This window comes from Lissotriton helveticus, chromosome 1_1 (assembly GCF_964261635.1).
Source record: "Lissotriton helveticus chromosome 1_1, aLisHel1.1, whole genome shotgun sequence".
NCBI classification, from domain to species: Eukaryota; Metazoa; Chordata; class Amphibia; order Caudata; family Salamandridae; genus Lissotriton; species Lissotriton helveticus.
Genome location: NC_136057.1, coordinates 1,585,256,215 through 1,585,275,415, shown reverse-complemented (window position 1 = coordinate 1,585,275,415; position 19,201 = coordinate 1,585,256,215). Strand labels below are relative to the sequence as shown.

General features: G+C 45.0%; 1 protein-coding gene across 1 annotated transcript in view; it reads right to left on the bottom strand.

The window, feature by feature from the left end:
• Positions 1-18,966, bottom strand: part of SOAT2 (sterol O-acyltransferase 2) — a 463,801-nt gene extending 444,835 nt beyond the window's left edge. The window contains exon 1 of the mRNA XM_078687322.1: positions 18,555-18,966. Within this exon, the coding sequence (XP_078543448.1) occupies positions 18,555-18,849 (295 nt within the window). The 5' untranslated portion in view covers positions 18,850-18,966. The remainder of the gene's footprint in view (positions 1-18,554) is intronic.
• Positions 18,967-19,201: the final 235 nt, after the last annotated feature.

The following is a 19,201-nucleotide window of genomic DNA, read 5'->3' as shown; positions in this document are numbered from 1 at the left end:
TCCTTCCACCAGTCCTGCTGATTGTGGATGGTTTGCACTATGGAATTTTTGTACTATCCCTAAACCGCGACACACACTCTTCATCACACTCCCAACAAACTCACTTCCGTTGTCCGACCATACGACCCGAGGCATTCCGTAGCGGGGAAAATACTCTTTGAGCAAAATTTTTGCCGTGGATAAAGCCGTATTATCCTTAAGGGGGTAGGCCTCAATCCACCTAGAAAATGCACACACCACAACCAATACATACTTCAAATTATTACATCTCTCCATGTGGATAAAGTCCAACTGGATAACTTCGAAAGGGTACGTAGGAGGGGCAAAATGGCCAGGTGGAGTGGGGGTGCCCTTACCGGGATTGTGCATCAAACACACCATACAATTCTTGACCACTCTCTCGGCACACTTAGTAATCCCATCATTCTTCCATACATGAGACAACAACTTGCATATGCCTTTAGTGTTGATGTGTGCCATACCATGAGCCATTGTAACAACAGCGAGCACATACGCATCCGGTAACATCCATCTCTGCTTCTCTGATAAATCAACCCAACATCCATTCTCATCCAATCTTCCCGTGCTCTCTCTCCATTTAGTCCTTTCCGTCTCAGTGGCTTCATTCTGTATTCCTTTCACACTTTCAAATGTGTCTTCACACATACCAGTCTCTGTTGGCCATCTCACTGAGCTCGTAACATACATTCTGTTCGTCAAATCTTTAGCCGTCTCTTTAGCCGTTTCATCCGCAAACGCATTTCCACGACCCACATCATCTGTTACTTTCTGATGTGCGCTACATTTGACTATGGCCACTTGTTTAGGCAATGTGAGTGCATCTAAAAGATCATTTACAAGCTGGCCATGTTGAATCTTCGTGCCATGCGACGTAAGGAATCCTCTCTCTCTCCACAATCGTCCAAAACTATGTGCCACACCAAACGCGTACTGGCTATCTGTAAACACATTCACCCGTTTATCTTTAGACAACACACACGCTCTCGTCAAAGCGATTAACTCGGCAGCCTGAGCCGAATTCTGACTTAGTCTTTCGCTTTCCACAATCGTTCTCAATGTAACTACAGCATACGCAGTCGTCACATCACCGTTCGGCAACTTGAAACAAGAACCATCCACATACAAAGTACCATCGGGATCTGTCAATGGAGTATCTTTTAGGTCAATACGACCCTTAGTTTCCTCTTCAGTTCTGAGATAGCAGTCATGTACTGCTTCACCACTTGATTCTGTGTCGATCGGCAGCAATGTTGCTGGATTCAACACATTACATCGTTTTATCCGTATGTGACTGGCCAGCAACGTCAACTCATATCCAGACAATCTTGCGCTCGTCAGATGTTGAGTTTTCGTTCGATTCAATAGAGTGTCAACTGCATGCGGAACCATTACCGTGAGCATATTATTCATGACTAAACCTGCGGACTGTCGAATGGACGCCGCAGCTGCCGCTGTTGCCCTTAAACAACTTGGCAAGGCTCTTGCTACTGGGTCTAAAGTCGAAGAAAAATAGGCACATGGGCGTTGCTTACCACCAAAAGATTGTGTCAGGACACTCAACGCACAACCATCCCTCTCGTGAACGTATAGTGTAAACGGCTTACTGTAGTCAGGAGTGCCCAACACAGGAGCCGAACATAACGCATTACGCAATTCAGAAAAACTTTTCTGACACTCTTCAGTCCAAGGCAATGGGGATGAAACATCCTTGCACGTAAGGGCTATCAATGGTTTCGCCAACAATGAAAAATTTGGAATCCATTGTCTGCAATAGGACGTAATACCTAAAAAGGCACGAACATCTCTCTGGGTTTTTGGCACAGTCATTCGGGAAATCGCTGCAATTCTCTCTGGGGTCAACCTTCTCCCTTCTTTTGACAATAAGTGACCTAGATAGGTTACTTCTTGACAACAATACTGTAGCTTTGAAGGCGATACCTTGTGGTGTAAGTTATGTAGATAATGTAACAATGATACTGTAGCCGTTTTGCAAATAGCTTCTGTATCAGCTGCCACTAAAAGATCGTCAACGTATTGAATCAAAGCTGCACCTTTAGGTACTACAAAGGCATCAAGTTGACCTTTAAGTGCTTGGCTGTAGATTGACGGACTCTCACAGTAGCCCTGTGGAGCGCGTTTTAGCCTAAAACTGCGACCACCTAATGAGAATCCGAATAGGTCTCTGCTTTCCTCTGCAATCGGGATGCTAAAGAAAGCATTCTTTAGATCGATCACTGTGAACCAGGAGGCAGATGCCGGAATCATTGTTAGTAAAGCCGTAATGTCAGGAACCACAGGAAATTGTGGAACCACTATTTTATTTACCTCTCTCAAATCTATTACAAAACGATACACAGGAGGTTTAGTTGGGTCAGTTCGTTTCAGAATTGGCAATACAGGGCTATTACACACATTTCCACGAGTTTCTTCAACAACACCTTTTCCAATGAGATCATGAACGATTGCTAACAGCGCTCATTCGCCCTCAAGAGAAATACGATATTGAGGTAAACGCGGTAATCGGGCATTTGGTTTCAATTGAATCACATAGGGTGGAATGTCTAACAGGCCCACATCATTAGGACCTGTGGCCCATAAGGACGCAGGGAGGGAACTCAATTCCGGTGGGAATTTATCGACCGACAAATACATGGGAGAGATCACTCTCCGTCCCAACGTAAGCTCCACTCCTTCGGGGGAACAATACAATGTTGCATATAATCGTTTCAACAAATCCAGCCCCAAAAGATTTTCACTACAACCTGTAGATAGAATCAGTGGAGCAGTTAGCTCACGAGGTCCAATCATAAGAGGCAAAGGATTAGAGACTGGGTTACTAACAGGGGCGCCAGAGAATCCAACGGAAACGTTCGTTAAGCCAGACAAAGGTGCGCCAGGGAGTTTCGAATGCATGATGGAACTTTTCGTCGCACCAGTGTCTAACAGAAAAGGCTCAACTACACCCGATGTAGCCACTGCAACGTAAGGCCCACTCTGATCAACCGGAACTGACACTACTCCCTCTCTTTGTCGTTGGCTGTCCTAGTAATGGTCATTTACAACAGTCTCATGCTCTACGTAATAATCATCCACATTATATTGTGCAGATCGAACTGACCCCATATTTCGCTGGTCAAAACAATTATTTGCATCTGATTGATTTTGATGACGATCAATCTGATTTTGGGATGAACCACGACCTCTACCACGTGGTGCCTGTTGGGGACCACCACCACGGTTTCCACGTGTCGACACACCATTCAGACGGTCCCGTAACGCAAAACAATCATATTTTAGGTGTCCCTCTTTCCTACAATATGCGCACTGATTATACCCAAGTGAAGATCTGTAATCAAAGTTGTCAGAGCGCGGCTGTGTCCTATCAGGCTGTGCTCGTGGTCGATACTGCTGTTGTGAATCATTTTGGTTTGATCGTGGAGGGTATGCTTGCTGCAACAAAACCTTCGTTTTGAGTTCTTTCGTTTTCTTTTCTACACGATCACTTTCTTCCTTTTCCCTATTCTCATAATACTGGGCTGTTGCTAGTATTTGTGCAGGGGTTGAAACTGCCCACGCACTCTCTGAATTCTTCAGTTTGTTGCTTAGTTCAGGCAGCAAATTCGATACGAACTTGTCAACGAATAACCGCTGGCCTCCCTCAGCGCCCATGTCCTGGCCGCTGTGGTCGACAAACGCTTCCTCAAACCTTGTAAAGAAATCCGAGACACTCTCGTCTTTCTTTTGCTTACAAGCTGATAACTTATCCCAGTTCACCTTCATCGCTGGCATGAGAGTTTTCATGAGCGTAATTATTTTCTGAGGCAAATCCAAGATCAACTGGTCAGGTTTAGCCCCACCAACTTGTAATGCATCAGCTGCTAGCAGTGCAGCCCAATCACCCCCTAGTTCAACTGCGTGATTGGCTTGACGAATTTTAGCCCAAACTGGTTGCGGTACAATATTGCCAAACAACATGTCGATGTCGGCAAGGTTCATAATAGAAGCTTCCACCAGTTGTGATAACTCCTTATAATAACCAGCCGGATTTTTACGCGGATCGGGCAAGGATTGCTTCACTTGCAAAACTTCCGATCGTTTCCATGGAAGATGTATCCACACCCTTCGAAAATGCGGTAGAATTGGAGGGTTAGCAGCAGGGTCACCAGGCACCCAAAGTGGCGGAACCTCTCTCATAGGATATTGACCAGGAACCGCTTTCCAATTCTCGGTGGTATCATCTGAGGACACCCGAGAATGTGCTGTGGATCTGAACGCTAATAAACGTTCCACGGCACGTCGTACATCGTCTCCTATAATCATACCATTCGAAAAGTGACTCTGAAGTTCAATTATGTTGGATGGTACATTATCTACATCATCATTATACCATTCTTCCCTCAAAAAGTTACACATCTCTTCAAATACGAATCTCTGCGTAGGCTCGTTAAACTGAGAAAACGTGTCGAAGACCACACGAGGAGTGTAGTTAGCAGGACGTTTTATCCACTTATGTGCCATGGTTACTAACGTTTCTTTCTCCCTACCACTAGGGATCTGACTCCGTCTCTGAGGAGTTTCAGATGAGTCAGACGAAAATAACGGACCGGAAAGAGGTGAATAAAGGGTAGCAACAGAGTTAGGAACACGCTTACGAACAGAAGGAGAAAGAAAAACAGGGGCAACAACACTGGAGGTGAAGGAAGGCATAGTAGGAACTGACAAGATAGTCGGAGAAGCAGAAACAACAGTCTGCGAAGGTACAGGTACAGGAGCAGTAGGAACAAGGACAGGAGGTGGAACAAACGTAGGGTTAACAACGGGCTGACCCGCAGCCGCTGGAGCAACAAGGGGTACAACAGGAGGAACAACAGGAGCAGCTACAGGAGCAGTAGCACCCTGTACATAAGGAGGTGGTGATTTCATCAAATATGACAACAAGGAATCCTCCTTCAAATCTTCTTCTTTCTTTTCTAGATTATTCGGTAAAACTGGGTAACATTTATCTATTTTCATATGATGCAATCTAGTAGAGATTTCCATTTCCTTTTCTTCTTTGTCCTGTTTACATTCTCGTATAGTTTGCATTATCGGAACGAACCCTTGCTTTTGATCCTTTTTAAGTTGTTTGATTTCTTTCTGCTTGGCCTCTTTACGCCAAATCCGAAAGGAATCAAACATAGCTGGCCTAGCTTTCTTTAAAAATAATTTAGCCTCAAGATTGTCTAAAATCGAAAGTTCAAAAGTTCCATGTGGTGGCCATCTAAGATCACCGTCTTTCTTTGTATAGCGGACCCAGTAATCATTATATATTATAGGACCCACCCCATGTCGACTATAAAGATCATGTATCGGAGTTCCAACTGGAGGTATCGGACACGAATCCTCCAACCGGGAATCCATTGCGCAACATTTGAAAATACGAAACAAACCACTATGGCTAGGCATCGTGCACACTAACCTAGTATCAAACTTCAAGGATTACCGAAGCAATAAAACCTCGTGTAAATCAAAACCCTCGGTTTTTGGCAATTGCAACTGTCAAATAATACTAAGAACCAATACTAAGAACCACAAATGCAATGGAACCATGCAATACAACAAAGCCTTAAGGCTACCACAAAGCTCGAAGAGCTAACAACAAAGCCTGAGGAGGCTATAACAAAGCTCAGTGAGCTATTACAACAAAAGCCTTAAAGGCTACAACAAAGCTTTCGAGAAGCTAGAACAACCACTAAGGACTGGGAGCGACCCACAAATACTTAACTCAGAACTTCAATGGCGTCACCAGGAAGGCCCGTCTATCGTCTCGCTTGTACATAAGGTCTGCGCCGGGCGTCGAAGACAGGTCGACAGTCAGGGCATCGGTCCGTCGCAGCCGTCAGGAGGCGGGAATCTTCGCAGGGAAAAACTTTGGGCCACTTATTTCGACAACAGGATCGATGAAGCGGGGTGCACCTTCCCTCGGAGATTTCACACGAAGTTCCTCACGATCATCAGGCTTTGGACCGGTACCGCTGAAGTCGCCCCACGTTGGGCGCCAACTGAAGGACTGGACTTTTAACAGTACCAGCGGTGCCAGGGAACAACACCTATAACCTTCATGGGATACCTGTTTCGGCGCACAAATTACAGAGACACGGGATACTTCCTTCGGCGTCAAAGATCAGCGTTTATTACTGCAGGGAGGCAAAAGTCACAAGAAGTACAACAGTGTGTAGGTTCTGAGAGTCTGCTTCAAATTTGTATATGTAGGTCGCTCTCTTTTATACAGAATGTTGCCATTGCATAACATGTGGACAAAAGATTACAATCCGGTTCCCACAGTAAACTTCAAAAGGGTCGCTTTCATGTGTTCAGAATCCCGGAACATAATTACAATAGCCATGCCGGTTCCCAACTGTAAAAGTACATCTTCCCACCATTAGGCACACCCATTAGAGTTGTAAATGACAAAGAAGAAGAGACAAGAGCAGCTGCAAGGAAGTCAGACACGTGTAGAGAAAAGAGTGTGGGGGGTAATATCGGAAGCATGATCGCGAGATCAAAAGAGTTGGATCCATTGCCTGTAAGGCTGTCACAATAGACCGGTACAACCAGATTACCCTCAAGCTGTGCCATCTGCCTTTGCTGTGTCATTCCTCCGGCCATAAGGACACATGAAAGGAATATGCGTCTTCCGCAAGGCTTGGGAACTAGAGGGTCAAGGAGCGAACAGTTACCTGCTCACTGACTACGTGAGGGCAAGAAACAAAATGGATGCCGTATCTAAAATGGAACCCGAGGGTTCAGATGAAGAACACGTAATATTAGACGAACCCTGGCAGGTAGTGTAGCGAAAATTCGCACACTTGTCGAACTCGTCATTTGCGGTTCGTAGATACCAAACTCGTCCATATTCGGCAATGCCCAGAACATCGTAATAATTTTTACGGAACCTCACAGGGAATTAATCCTGTGACTCTTCAGGGCTGGGAGGGGTATAAAACATGGGGTGAGGAGAATGGAAATAATATAGACGGTTGTTGCTTGATGGTTGAAACACTGTAGGGGGAATATAGGAAGGGATCACCCTTAGTACATAGAAGCCCTGCGCACCAAGATGAAAATGACGAGGAAAGTGACTTTAGTGCATGTGCCGCTCTCATGATGTGGTCATCAAGACTAGTTCATGGGACAAGCATGGTGCAATAACAATGTGACAGTACAAGAGTGTGGACAAACGTGCTGATGAGTTGTGTGGTGGGTGTCTTATACACATGGGAAAGAAACCTGTTTATGAATATACAAAAAACACACTGAAACACAAAATAATTCGTAGTGTCATACTTAGCCAACGTCGAGTGACATAGAACTTGTGATTTAGCCGTTATCTATTTGAATAGTGGCACATCTGACACTGGTTGAAATGACTGAGGAGACAACAAGTAATACATCATGACTGAACCGTGTACAACAAGAAAGGTGCTAGCCTGTCCTAAAAATAATGTAAGCCTCTGTATATCATGAGTCCCTGCATAAAAAGTAGTTCGGCAAATACCTGTGTGGCGTTGTGTAAAGTGAAAGTGGTTCCCAAGGAAAGGGAAAACAAGAGTGAAAATGAAGGGGCATATTATCAAGGACCGGTGTTAAAATTATGGCTGTTTTATCAGCAGGAAACTGCCGATAAAAAGGCGATAATGGGCTTGATAATACACCCTTAATAATTCCCATAGAAGCCCATGTTAACACAAGAACATGGGCTTCTATGGGAATCAACAAGTGCGTATTATCAAGCCCATTATCGCCATTTTATCGGCAGTTTCCTGCCGATACAACAGCGATAATTTTACCCCCGGTCCTTGATAATATGCCCCGAAATGAGCGCGAAATCTAGGCCATGGGTTTGGGAAGCCCACGGGAGGTGAAACATAATTAGGATGTGAAGTTGGAAAACAAATTAAGGCTCACCACAAGGCCGGTGTTAATAGCAACCCAGCCCGGGGATCAGGGATGACCGAGTGGTGAGGGATGAATAGGTGTGCAGGGGGATGTCTTCGTAGTGACTTCCACGTCTCTGGTACAGTGTGTGGAAGAGATTTTCAGGGCGGGAGAGTGTAAGCCGCTGCAGAATGGAGGGAAAGAAAGTGGCGCGTCAAGGGAGAACGGATGCCGGGAGACAGCACAGGCCACGTTAGGACGGATCTTACCCTTGTGGGATATGTGATATGTATGTCCAATGCCTCGTGTAGACCAACAGGGGCGGGTGTGTCAGACTGTGGAAGAACATCGTATGCTGAGAGGATGGAGGGTATGACAAGCTTAGAGGGATAACAAGGGTGGTGAAGGAGGACCAGGAGTAAAAACAAGGGAGCTTCCCCTAGGTGAACTCGAGAGGGTATGTCTTAAGAGAGATTGTCCTCATTAACACAATCACTATGTTACTTGATTTCAGTGTTACAGTTCATACTTCATATGCAAACAATCTCCCCAGAGAGCCTGGTATATTTTCTGTTCCTATAAGTGGTATTTAGAAAGAGAATTTCGTATTAAACCTTTCCTAGCTACTTTGGGATGAATTCATATATATGCCCCCTGGCAAGCAGCCTTTCTAGGGAAAGTACTTCTTTTACCTGCAAACATGTTCTTCATTAGGGCATGTGCATTGATGTAGAGGTACGTTCCTTAATAGTGAGTGTTCTAGTGAATGTTATATCTAGCTCTCAAGAGTGAATGGTGTTCCTCACAGTGGGGTGATCTGTGGGCATGCAGTGGTGTATGTCAATGGAGGCTTCTGTGGTGATTTGCCATGGACTCTTTTGAGCCAACAGGCAGAAACATGTTGACAGTTTGAGTGGTGATGGGGTATTAATTCCCCTTTGCCTCATACTCTAATTTTAATACCAAATTGTACCCCATCCAATATAAAGGTCATATTGGTGTATCACATTTGTTTTAACTTTATTTTCACAGATCCAGAGTCAGATAGAAGTGATCCCTGACTCCAGGAAGTAGGCTCTCTCTTCATCAAAAGGGTTTTTTGAAGAGCAAGGGGAGTCCTATAATAAATCATGACACCTGGTGGTGTGTGAGGACATCCCGTCACACTTTTGTGTATGTCCAATACTAAGCTGATATAACACAAGCATGGTGTTAATTGTGCTGATTGAATACCTTTATAGTTTTTTTCACTCAAGTAGGTCTTTTGTGTGTAACTATTATTTTCAGCCCACAGATGTTATCTGGATCCTGCCGATGGGAAGGCATCTAGAGAATACAAGTTTTAGTCCTTTTATTTCATTGTTAATTAGATGATATATATACTGGGGGATTAATTGCACAATTTTATTTGCGGAACGTTTGGCGACTCAACAGAGGAATACCGAAGGCACTACGAATCCCAGAATGACAGGGGAGTGGCCACGCCCATTGGGGCAAGGATTACGCTAATTACAGGCGCTGGAGAAACTGCCAAAGTGTGTCCTTAGGTTTCAGTCCTGAGCCCAGGAAGAAGTGCTTGTGCACGAAACGCGTTGGCTGGACACTGTGGCCATGTCCCTGTGATCTTCGCGACAACCTTCATTAAAAAAAATGGCAAAACTCACCTGTGTGTGCCCTCCTGTTTGCGAGAAACTCTGTTGTTGGATGTTAGCGGCTGGCCCAAGCCGCTGAAGGAGCCCGCTGCCTCAAAGCAGCCCCGCGGTAACGCCAACCGGCGTAACAGCATGAGGGACTCGAGCTGTTAATGCAGGCATCAAGATGTCATGTTTGAGTCTGAGGACTGCGCCACAACCCATTGGGGGATTAATTGTACAATTTTAATTGCGGAACGTTTGGCGACTCAACAGAGGAATACCGAAGGCACTACAAATCCCAGGAGGCCAGGGGAGTGGCCATACCCACTGGGGCAGGGATTAACGCTTATTACAGGTGCTGGAGAAACTGCCAAAGCGTGTCCATAGCTTTCAGTCCATAGCCCAGGAAGAAGTGCTGGTGCACGAAACGCGTCGGCTGGCCTCTGTTTCATTTGTGTGGTCATGTCCCTGTGATCTTCGCGGCAGCCTTCATTAAACAATACAGGCAAAACTCACCTGTGTGGGCCCTTCTGTTTGTGGGAAACTTTGTTGTTGGATGTTAGTGGCTGTCCCAAGCCGCTGAAGGAGCCCCGCTGCCTCAAAGCAGCCCCGCGGTAACGCCAAGCGGCGTAACAGCATGAGGGACAGGAGCTGTTAATGCAGGCATCAAGATGTTGTGTTTGAGTCTGGGGACTGCGCCACAACCCACTGGGGGATTAATTGCACAATTTTAATTGCGGAACGTTTGGCAACTCAACAGAGGAATACCAAAGGCACTATGAATCCCAGGAGGCTAGGGGAGTGGCCAAGCCCACTGAGGCAGGGATTAACGCGTATTACAGGTGCTGGAGAAACTGCTAAAGCGTGTCCTTAGCTTTCAGTCCATAGCCCAGGAAGAAGTGCTGGTGCACGAAATGCGTTGGCTGGACTCTGTTTCATTTGTGTGGCCATGTCCCTGTGATGTTCACGACAGCCTTCATTAAAAAATACTGGCAAAACTCACCTGTGTGTGCCCTTCTGTTGGTGGGAAACTCTGTTGTTGGATGTTAGCGGCTGGCCCAAGCCGCTGAAGGAGCCCCGCTGCCTCAAAGAAGCCCCGCGGTAACGCCAACCAGCGTAACAGCATGAGGGACAGGAGCTGTTAATGCAGGCATCAAGATGTCATGTTTGAGTCTGGGGACTGTGCCACAACCCACTGGGGGATTAATTGCACAATTTTAATTGCGGAACGTTTGGTGACTCAACAGAGGAATACCGAAGGCACTACGAATCCCAGGAGGCCAGGGGAGTGGCCACGCCCACGGAGGCAGGGATTAACGCGTATTACAGGTGCTGGAGAAACTGCCAAAGCGTGTCCTTAGCTTTCAGTACATAGCCCAGGAAGAAGTGCTGGGGCACGAAACGCGTTGGCTGGACTGTGTTTCATTTGTATGGTCATGTCCCTGTGATCTTCGCGACAGCCTTCATTAAAAAATACTGGCAAAACTCACCTGTGTGTGCCCTTCTGTTTGTAGGAAACTCTGTTGTTGGATGTTAGCGGCTGGCCCAAGCCGCTGAAGGAGCCCCGCTGCCTAAAAGCAGCCCAGCGGTAACGCCAACCGGCGTAACAGCATGAGGGACAGGAGCTGTTAATGTACGCATCAAGATGTCGTGTTTGAGTCTGGGGACTGCGCCACAACCCACTAGGGGATTATTGGCACAATTTTAATTGCGGAACGTTTGGTGACTCAACAGAGGAATACCGAAGGCACTACGAATCCCAGGAGGCCAGGGGAGTGGCCACGCCCACTGAGGCAGGGATTAACGCGTATTACAGGTGCTGGAGAAACTGCCAAAGCGTGTCCTTAGCTTTCAGTACATAGCCCAGGAAGAAGTGCTGGAGCACGAAACGCGTTGGCTGGACTGTGTTTCATTTGTATGGTCATGTCCCTGTGATCTTCGCGACAGCCTTCATTAAAAAATACCGGCAAAACTCACCTGTGTAGGCCCTTCTGTTTGTGGGAAACTCTGTTGTTGTATCTTAGCGGCTGGCCCAAGCCGCTGATGGAGCCCCGCTGCCTCAAAGCAGCCCTGCGGTAACGCCAACCGGCGTAACAGCATGAGGGACCAGACCTGTTAATGCAGGCATCAAGATGTCATGTGTGAATCTGGGGACTGCGCCACAACCCACTGGGGGATTAATTGCACAATTTTAATTGCAGAACGTTTGGCGACTCAACAGAGGAATACCGAAGGCACTACGAATCCCAGGAGGACAGGGGAGTGGCCACACCCACTGGGGCAGGGATTAGCGCTTATTACAGGTGCTGGAGAAACTGCCAAAGCGTGTCCTTAGCTTTCAGTCCAAAGCCCAGGAAGAAGTGCTGGTGCACGAAGCGCGTTGGCTGGACTCTGTTTCATTTGTGTGGCCATGTCCCTGTGATCTTCGCGACAGCCTTCATTAAAAAATACTGGCAAAACTCACCTGTGTGGGCCCTTCTGTTTGTAGGAAACTCTGTTTTTGGATGTTAGCGGCTGGCCCAGGCCGCTGAAGGAGCCCCGCTGCCTAAAAGCAGCCCAGCGGTAACGCTAACCGGCGTAACAGCATGAGGGACAGGAGCTGTTAATGCAGGCATCAAGATGTCGTGTTTGAGTCTGGGGACTGCGCCACAACCCACTAGGGGATTATTGGCACAATTTTAATTGCGGAACGTTTGGCGACTCAATCGAGGAATACCGAAGGCACTACAAATCCCAGGAGTCCAGGGGAGTGGCCACGCCCACTGGGGCAGGGATTAACACTTATTACAGCTGCTGGAGAAACTGCCAAAGCGTGTCCTTAGCTTTCATTCCATAGCCCAGGAAAAAATGCTTGTGCACGAAAAGCGTTGTCTGGACTCTGTTTTATTTGTATGGCCATGTCCCTGTGATCTTCGCGACAGCCTTCATTGAAAAATACCGGCAAAACTCACCTGTGTGGTCCCTTCTGTTTGTGGGAAACTCTGTTGTTGGATGTTAGCAGCTGGCCCAAGCCGCTGAAGGAGCCCAGCTGCCTCAAAGCAGCCCCGAGGTAACGCCAACCGGCGTAACAGCATGAGGGACAGGAGCTGTTAATGCAGGCATCAAGATGTCATGTTTGAGTCTGTCCTTAGCACGAAACGTGTCGGCTGGACTCTGTTTCATTTGTGTGGCACTGTCCCTGTGCCTCAAAGCAGCCCTGTGGTAACGCCAACTGGCGTAACAGCATGAGAGACAGGAGCTGTTAATGCAGGCATCAGATTCAACTCTCCTGGTGATGCTCATCTACACGGCCGGAACCGCTGCATTTAAATCCAACACAAGTTTACCCTGATGTGAGGGAGCACTCGGCAGCCAATTCCATTAAACAACCTTTTATTCCAAGATGAAACCAAAGTGTATGTTCCGGAAAATCTTCAGCCAACGCGTTTCGGAGCAGGGAACTCCTTCTTCATGGGCTTTACACTGGTTACGCAGAGAAGCTCTCAGGCGCCTTAACTGCATGCAAATAAATAGCCCCCTCGTGGGCCTTTCAGGGGAGTCACATTTGTTTAACCAAATCGGCTGCCAAGTGCTGCCTCATAACAGGGCAAACTTGTGTTGGATTTAAACACGGCGGTTCCGGTTGCGGAGGTGAGCATCACCAGGAGAGTTGAATCTGGGGCCCGAAGGGGTAGAATTCCACTATTCCGATAGCGCAGCGAATTATTAATATGTGAAACCACGAGCGTTAATTCTGGTGCCCACTGGGGTTTGTGATATTATTTTATGAACATTGGATTACTCGGTACCCACTGGGGTAACAACACAGCTCAAGTGTAAAAACTAAAGGTTCCAGCATGCACTGCAAATGTGACTCACCTGAAAGGCCCATGAGGGGGCTATTTATTTGCAAGCAGTTATGGCGCCTGAGTGCTTCTCTGCGTAACCAGTGTAAAGCCCATGAAGAAGGAGTTCCCCGCTCCGAAACGCGTTGGCTGAAGACTTTTTTCCGGAACATACACTTTGGTATCATCTTGGAATAAAAGGTTGTTTAACCAAATTGGCAGCCGAGTGCTCCCTCACATCAGGGCAAACTTGTGTTGGATATATATATATATATATATATATATATATATATATATATATATACAGGCACAATCCCGATGCCACTGTGCCTTTCCACCTCCCTCAGAGAAGCGCGACCCGGAAACGGACCACCAAACAGCAAGTATTTTCAAATTACGTGCATTATTCCAAAATCAGTAGACATGATGCATTTCGACTGGAGAACCTGGTCTTGATCACATGACATGCCCTGACCACCCAAGTGTTAAATACTGTCGATTGAAAAATAGCTCCTCCCACCAGTCATAGAAATGAACAACAGACTTTAAATGCTTGTACATATTTCGGACCACCCACATGCCTTTGCTTGAAACATTTTTCAATAAGTATTGTGAGTTGAATCAGGGTAGGTCTAAAATCAATTAATTTTAAGATCCATATATGCGGGTTAATGTATGTATATATACACATGAGCAATATGTACCATACCATACAATGACAGACTATAGCATACCATACTGTCCAATTATATGCCAAACTGTACTATTCAATGACCTGCCATACCTACCGTACCATACCATACCATTCCATTCCATAACATACTATACCGTACAATGACAGCCATACCATAAAATATAATGAGTGTCCATACTATCCAGTAACAAGCCATATTATTTCATAGTATAGAATGTCAGGAATACCACACTATAATAGGCTATACCATATCATATCATACCATACCATACAATCTCAAGATATACTATCCCATACTATACAATGACAGGCCATACCATGCCATTCTATACAATGACAGGCCATACCATACTATACTATACAATCACAGGCCGCACCATACCGTAACATATGAACGTTATACCATAACATACCATGCAGTGATAGGACATACCGTAGTATTCATTGACAGTGCATACCATACCATACAATGCAATGACAGCCATACCATACAATAAAATGATAGGCCACACCATACTATACAGTAAGAGCACATAGCATGTCACAGCATAAAATGTGAGGACATACCCTACCATACATAACTGGCTATACCATACCAATCTATACAATCACACACCATACAATTCATTCATTCATTTGAAACTTTATTTCGGTTTGTTTATGAACCATAAAAGTACAACAGAAGAAAAAAACATTTGAAACAATAAGCTAATGCAAAAGTTACATCTCATTTCATATATACAATCAATAGTTTAACATATGGTTTATGGAGTAACAATTAAAATACTAAGACAATAATTTATGTATGCACAGATTAAAAAAAATTTAGAACACGATGGAAGCCCAAGTTTTCCTGAGACAAGTTGTCTAACTACAATCAGGGTACCTTGTTGCTACCGAATCATTCTCCGTCTGGTTAACCACATGGAAAACAAAAATTTAGCAATAGCAGTAACTATTAATGCATTAGTGTCTGATTTTAAAATTCTAAAAAACTCTAAGTAGTTCCTAACTCCTAAATTCACACATAGCTGTATAATCCATTTCTTTCTGCTAGCGGAATAAGCAGGACAGAACAAAATCACGTGCATTAGGGACTCATTTGGATCCTCACAACCTGGGCAAGGGTGGACTGGACCCATTTTCCATTTATCTGTGTGAGAGTGCAGGGGTAGTGTGCCGTATCTGAACTGTAAATACAGTTTCTTTGCTAAGACCGGTTCTATAGTGTCTAGTTCCTTCTCAAAGCTATAGACACTCTTGAAATCTAGGAAGCTATCAGTGAGACTAGAGGGCCTGGCTGATCGTAGAGCTTCTTGTAAGTTATGATGTTTTATGGTCTCTGCCAGGGTTCGCCTCGAGATGACTTGGCACGCAGCCTCCGGATTGGACCAGAGATTCTCCATGCCAATCCTGGACGCCTGCCCCCTTATAAATGATAGCCACTTTATCCTCCCTACACCTGGACACACACCATACAATACCATACTATAAAATAAAGACATGTATTTATGATGAAATTTACTTTTTATCTTTGATTTTATGCATGCGATTTGTTTTTATATTTTTTTACTTAATCAAATAAAATATCTATTGATTGATTGATTGATTGACAGGCCGTACCTGTCATACTAGACAATGCTGGGCATACTATACAATATAAGAACAGGCCTTACCACACCATACTCTACAATGACAAACCATACTATACCGTACCATACAGTGACAAGCCATACCATGCAATACAATACTATAAAATAATAGGCCATGCCATACCATATTATACAATGGCAGGCCATACCATAGTATACAATGTCAGGCAATGCTTTACCATACCATCCTATACAATGTAAATGTAGTGTACTTGTATAGCGCACGAAACGACCCCAGCCGGGGTATCTCGGCGCTTGTACGAATACCGCTGTGGAACCCTTCCTGGCTTTTCCTTGTGAAGTGCCCACTCCTGGGCACCCCCAAGGTGAAGCCAGGCATCCTAGCGTTGTGGGGGCCGTTGTGGAGATTAAGCAAGCTATTGCCCAGAGTTGTAGAGTGGGACCCATGATTAGAATAGGCACCGAGGCGAGAATTATCAGGTCCGAGGAAATTGAGCCCAAGACCCGCCGATGCGAGAATTGAACCCTGGTCCCGGGCTAGACCTCAGCATCAGGGTCTGCCGCTCTAACCATTGAGCCACACTTCTCCACTAATAACATTCCATACCACACCATACAATATAATAACAAGCCATACCATAAAACACCATACCATACCATTGTATCTAATAACAGGCCATACCATACTACACAATGACAAACAATACCATACCATACCACATCATAGAATGACAAACCATACCAAAACATGTATTACTGGGCAAAGACAAGCCATACAACCTTACACTATACAATAATAGGCCATTACATACTATAACACACCGGCCACCATGCTATATGAAAGGTTATGCCATACCATACCTAGGCTATCCTATTTTAGGTTTAAACTTATAATAACTGCTAAAACCCCACTGACAGGAAAAGAGACCTCAACAGTAACACATATAAGCCACTGATAAACACCTGCAGACTCACAAACTAAAATGCCATTAAAAGAAAGGAAAGTGAGAAAGAAAGTGTCATTTGTATTTATTTTGTTTCTTCTTCCCTTTGTTTCTTCCAGTTATGTGTGCTTGGATTATAGGTGCATGATTTAGTAGCCTGTTTCAGGTCTGATCAAATTATTTTATACACTGTTGAGAATCCGTTAATATTAAAATCAAATTTAGTCTTTTGGCATTGTTTAATTATTTCCCTAATTCGTGAAATGACTGGCTCATTTGCGTTCTGAGCAACATGTACAATCATATTTACCCAAAGACACAGAATAGGTCAAATCCTTTGGTATATCAGCCCCCTTTTCTAAAAGTCAGTATTGATAGCTGGCCAACTGCCAAACACCCCAGGCTTTAAGCATTCAGTGCAAGGTGTAGTGACAGGTACCTGTGAAAAGAATGCTTTCACCATGTGCATGGGAAAATGGTGAGAAGGCTTTCAACATAACAGCAAAATTCATAGCACCAAGGTTTCGCAATGTGATACCTTCAGTTAATCTTGTCTTTGTACCCAGTGGCACTTTACTGCTGGGACTTTGAGCCCATACTTATAATGTTAACAGCAACATTTCAAGTTCAAGAACACGATGTGATGTCTACTAAAAAGTCATGAAGGACTACAAGTGAGACATTTCCTATGAGAACACTTGCCAAATATGAATGTCCACACCTTCATGTAGTCAGGCAAAGAGTGCAGAAAAACAGTGGCAAGTGTACTTAAAGCATGTCATTTCAAGTACCTTAGAATGCACAGCTACAAATTAATCTGGTGTAACTCAAAATTGTAAAGTTTTTGCTAGGTACTGAGCTGTGAGTATAGGTGCAATACATGGACTTTCTTTACTTAGCACAGTCTCGCATAAGTTAATGGAACACACTTCCAATGAAAAGACACTACAAGCCCTGCATTAACTTTTTCCAAAAGAAATATGCAATTTTTAAAAATCACTGCAAAAAAGATAGTTGGTAAACATTGGAAAAACTGTTTTGTCTCTCTTCAGAAGTAGGCAGGTGAATAAATCCTGGTAAGCAATGGTTCCTAAGGGTTTGCAAAACACCACTGAAATCCATAAAAAAAAAAAATGTTGGAAGCAGGACAGCCTAACCATACCATACTAAACATTGACAAACCAAACCATACTCGACAATAAATGTGTATAGCATCCCATACCACATGACTTAAAAAAAAAACACTGACAAAGCCAATACATCACCCTTGGTGAGACTTATTAACTTTACCAATGTTTATTAATTCTTGCTTTTGCCTGTGCTCAGTTTTTCCACACATAGAAAGCACAGCAGATCCCTGAGTCCCTTGGGAAGTGGCGCTTATCTTCTTGCTGCATGCACGCTGTGGATTGGAATCTCAACGTTCACGCAGCCTTTTAACCTTCTGAGGTTGTTAAAATTAGTACCAATAATTCGGAATATTATGTACTAATATTCTAGCATTAAAGCTCATATACGGTTGGAAAACATGCTATATTATTACTGCTGCCCCTCCACTGTCACCTCTTTCCTAATCTCACTAGATATTCCGGTAAACATTAGTTGGCTCCAGCCGACTAAATAGGTCAGTGGGATGATGCATCTGTTACAGAAATGTGTGCACAGTCTGCATATTGCATGTGTTAGCCGGCGCGGACTCAAACTTTCATTATTCCACTGCCAATAAAAGCCACATCTTTTAGTTGGGTAATTCTAATAGGTATTACTATGCGAAAAAGGCCACAAGATTGTGCCGATAAAGGCTCTATTTCAAACCAGACTGCACTCCTCTGAATCTGATCACATCCTCCCTCTCCAGGCGCGGTCCCCTCGGAGGTCTGAGTTTTAGGAAGGCAGCCTTCACCTACCAGTAGGTATCAGCCCGTTGGCCCTCTGGGATCCTCCTTTCTGTTTCTTCCTGTGCCTGGCACCATTGGACCTCCTTTCGTTGGCATCCATGTCTGGTGGCGGAGACTGGGCACTGCCGTCACAAAGACCTGCTGGCACAACCAGTGAAGGATACAGCTGCCAGGCTTGGACCGTTCGTGTCACGTGGTGCAAGACTCTAAAGTCCTCCCAAGCCTCAAGGAGTCCTTCCAAACTGATAAGAGGGCAACGCTGTATGTGTACACTGACCCCAGATAAGATTAAGGCCTTCTTCATGTTAAGGCAAGCGAGAACTGCGGTGAAACCTCGAATCGGGAAGTGATGTCAGCACAGCCCACACACTAGTGCCTTGTGAGGCGGGGCTGCCTGTCTCGAGCTGCGCATCTGTAAAATGAATGATTACCGCAATTTAACACAGAATAACGACAGTACCCGAGAAATTAGCCAGCCGTAGTTCAGCAGGTGCAGTGCCCACGGGGTCCACTTCGGCTAATACCATCTCTTTTACTATCCACCGGGGTGGGGTATTTTCCTTGCTTGAACCAGGGCCCATGGCACCCTCGCTACACCGTTGCCACTTCGTGCTTAGTTTTGTCCACGAGATTGAAGGCATGAACAGAAGGGTGTG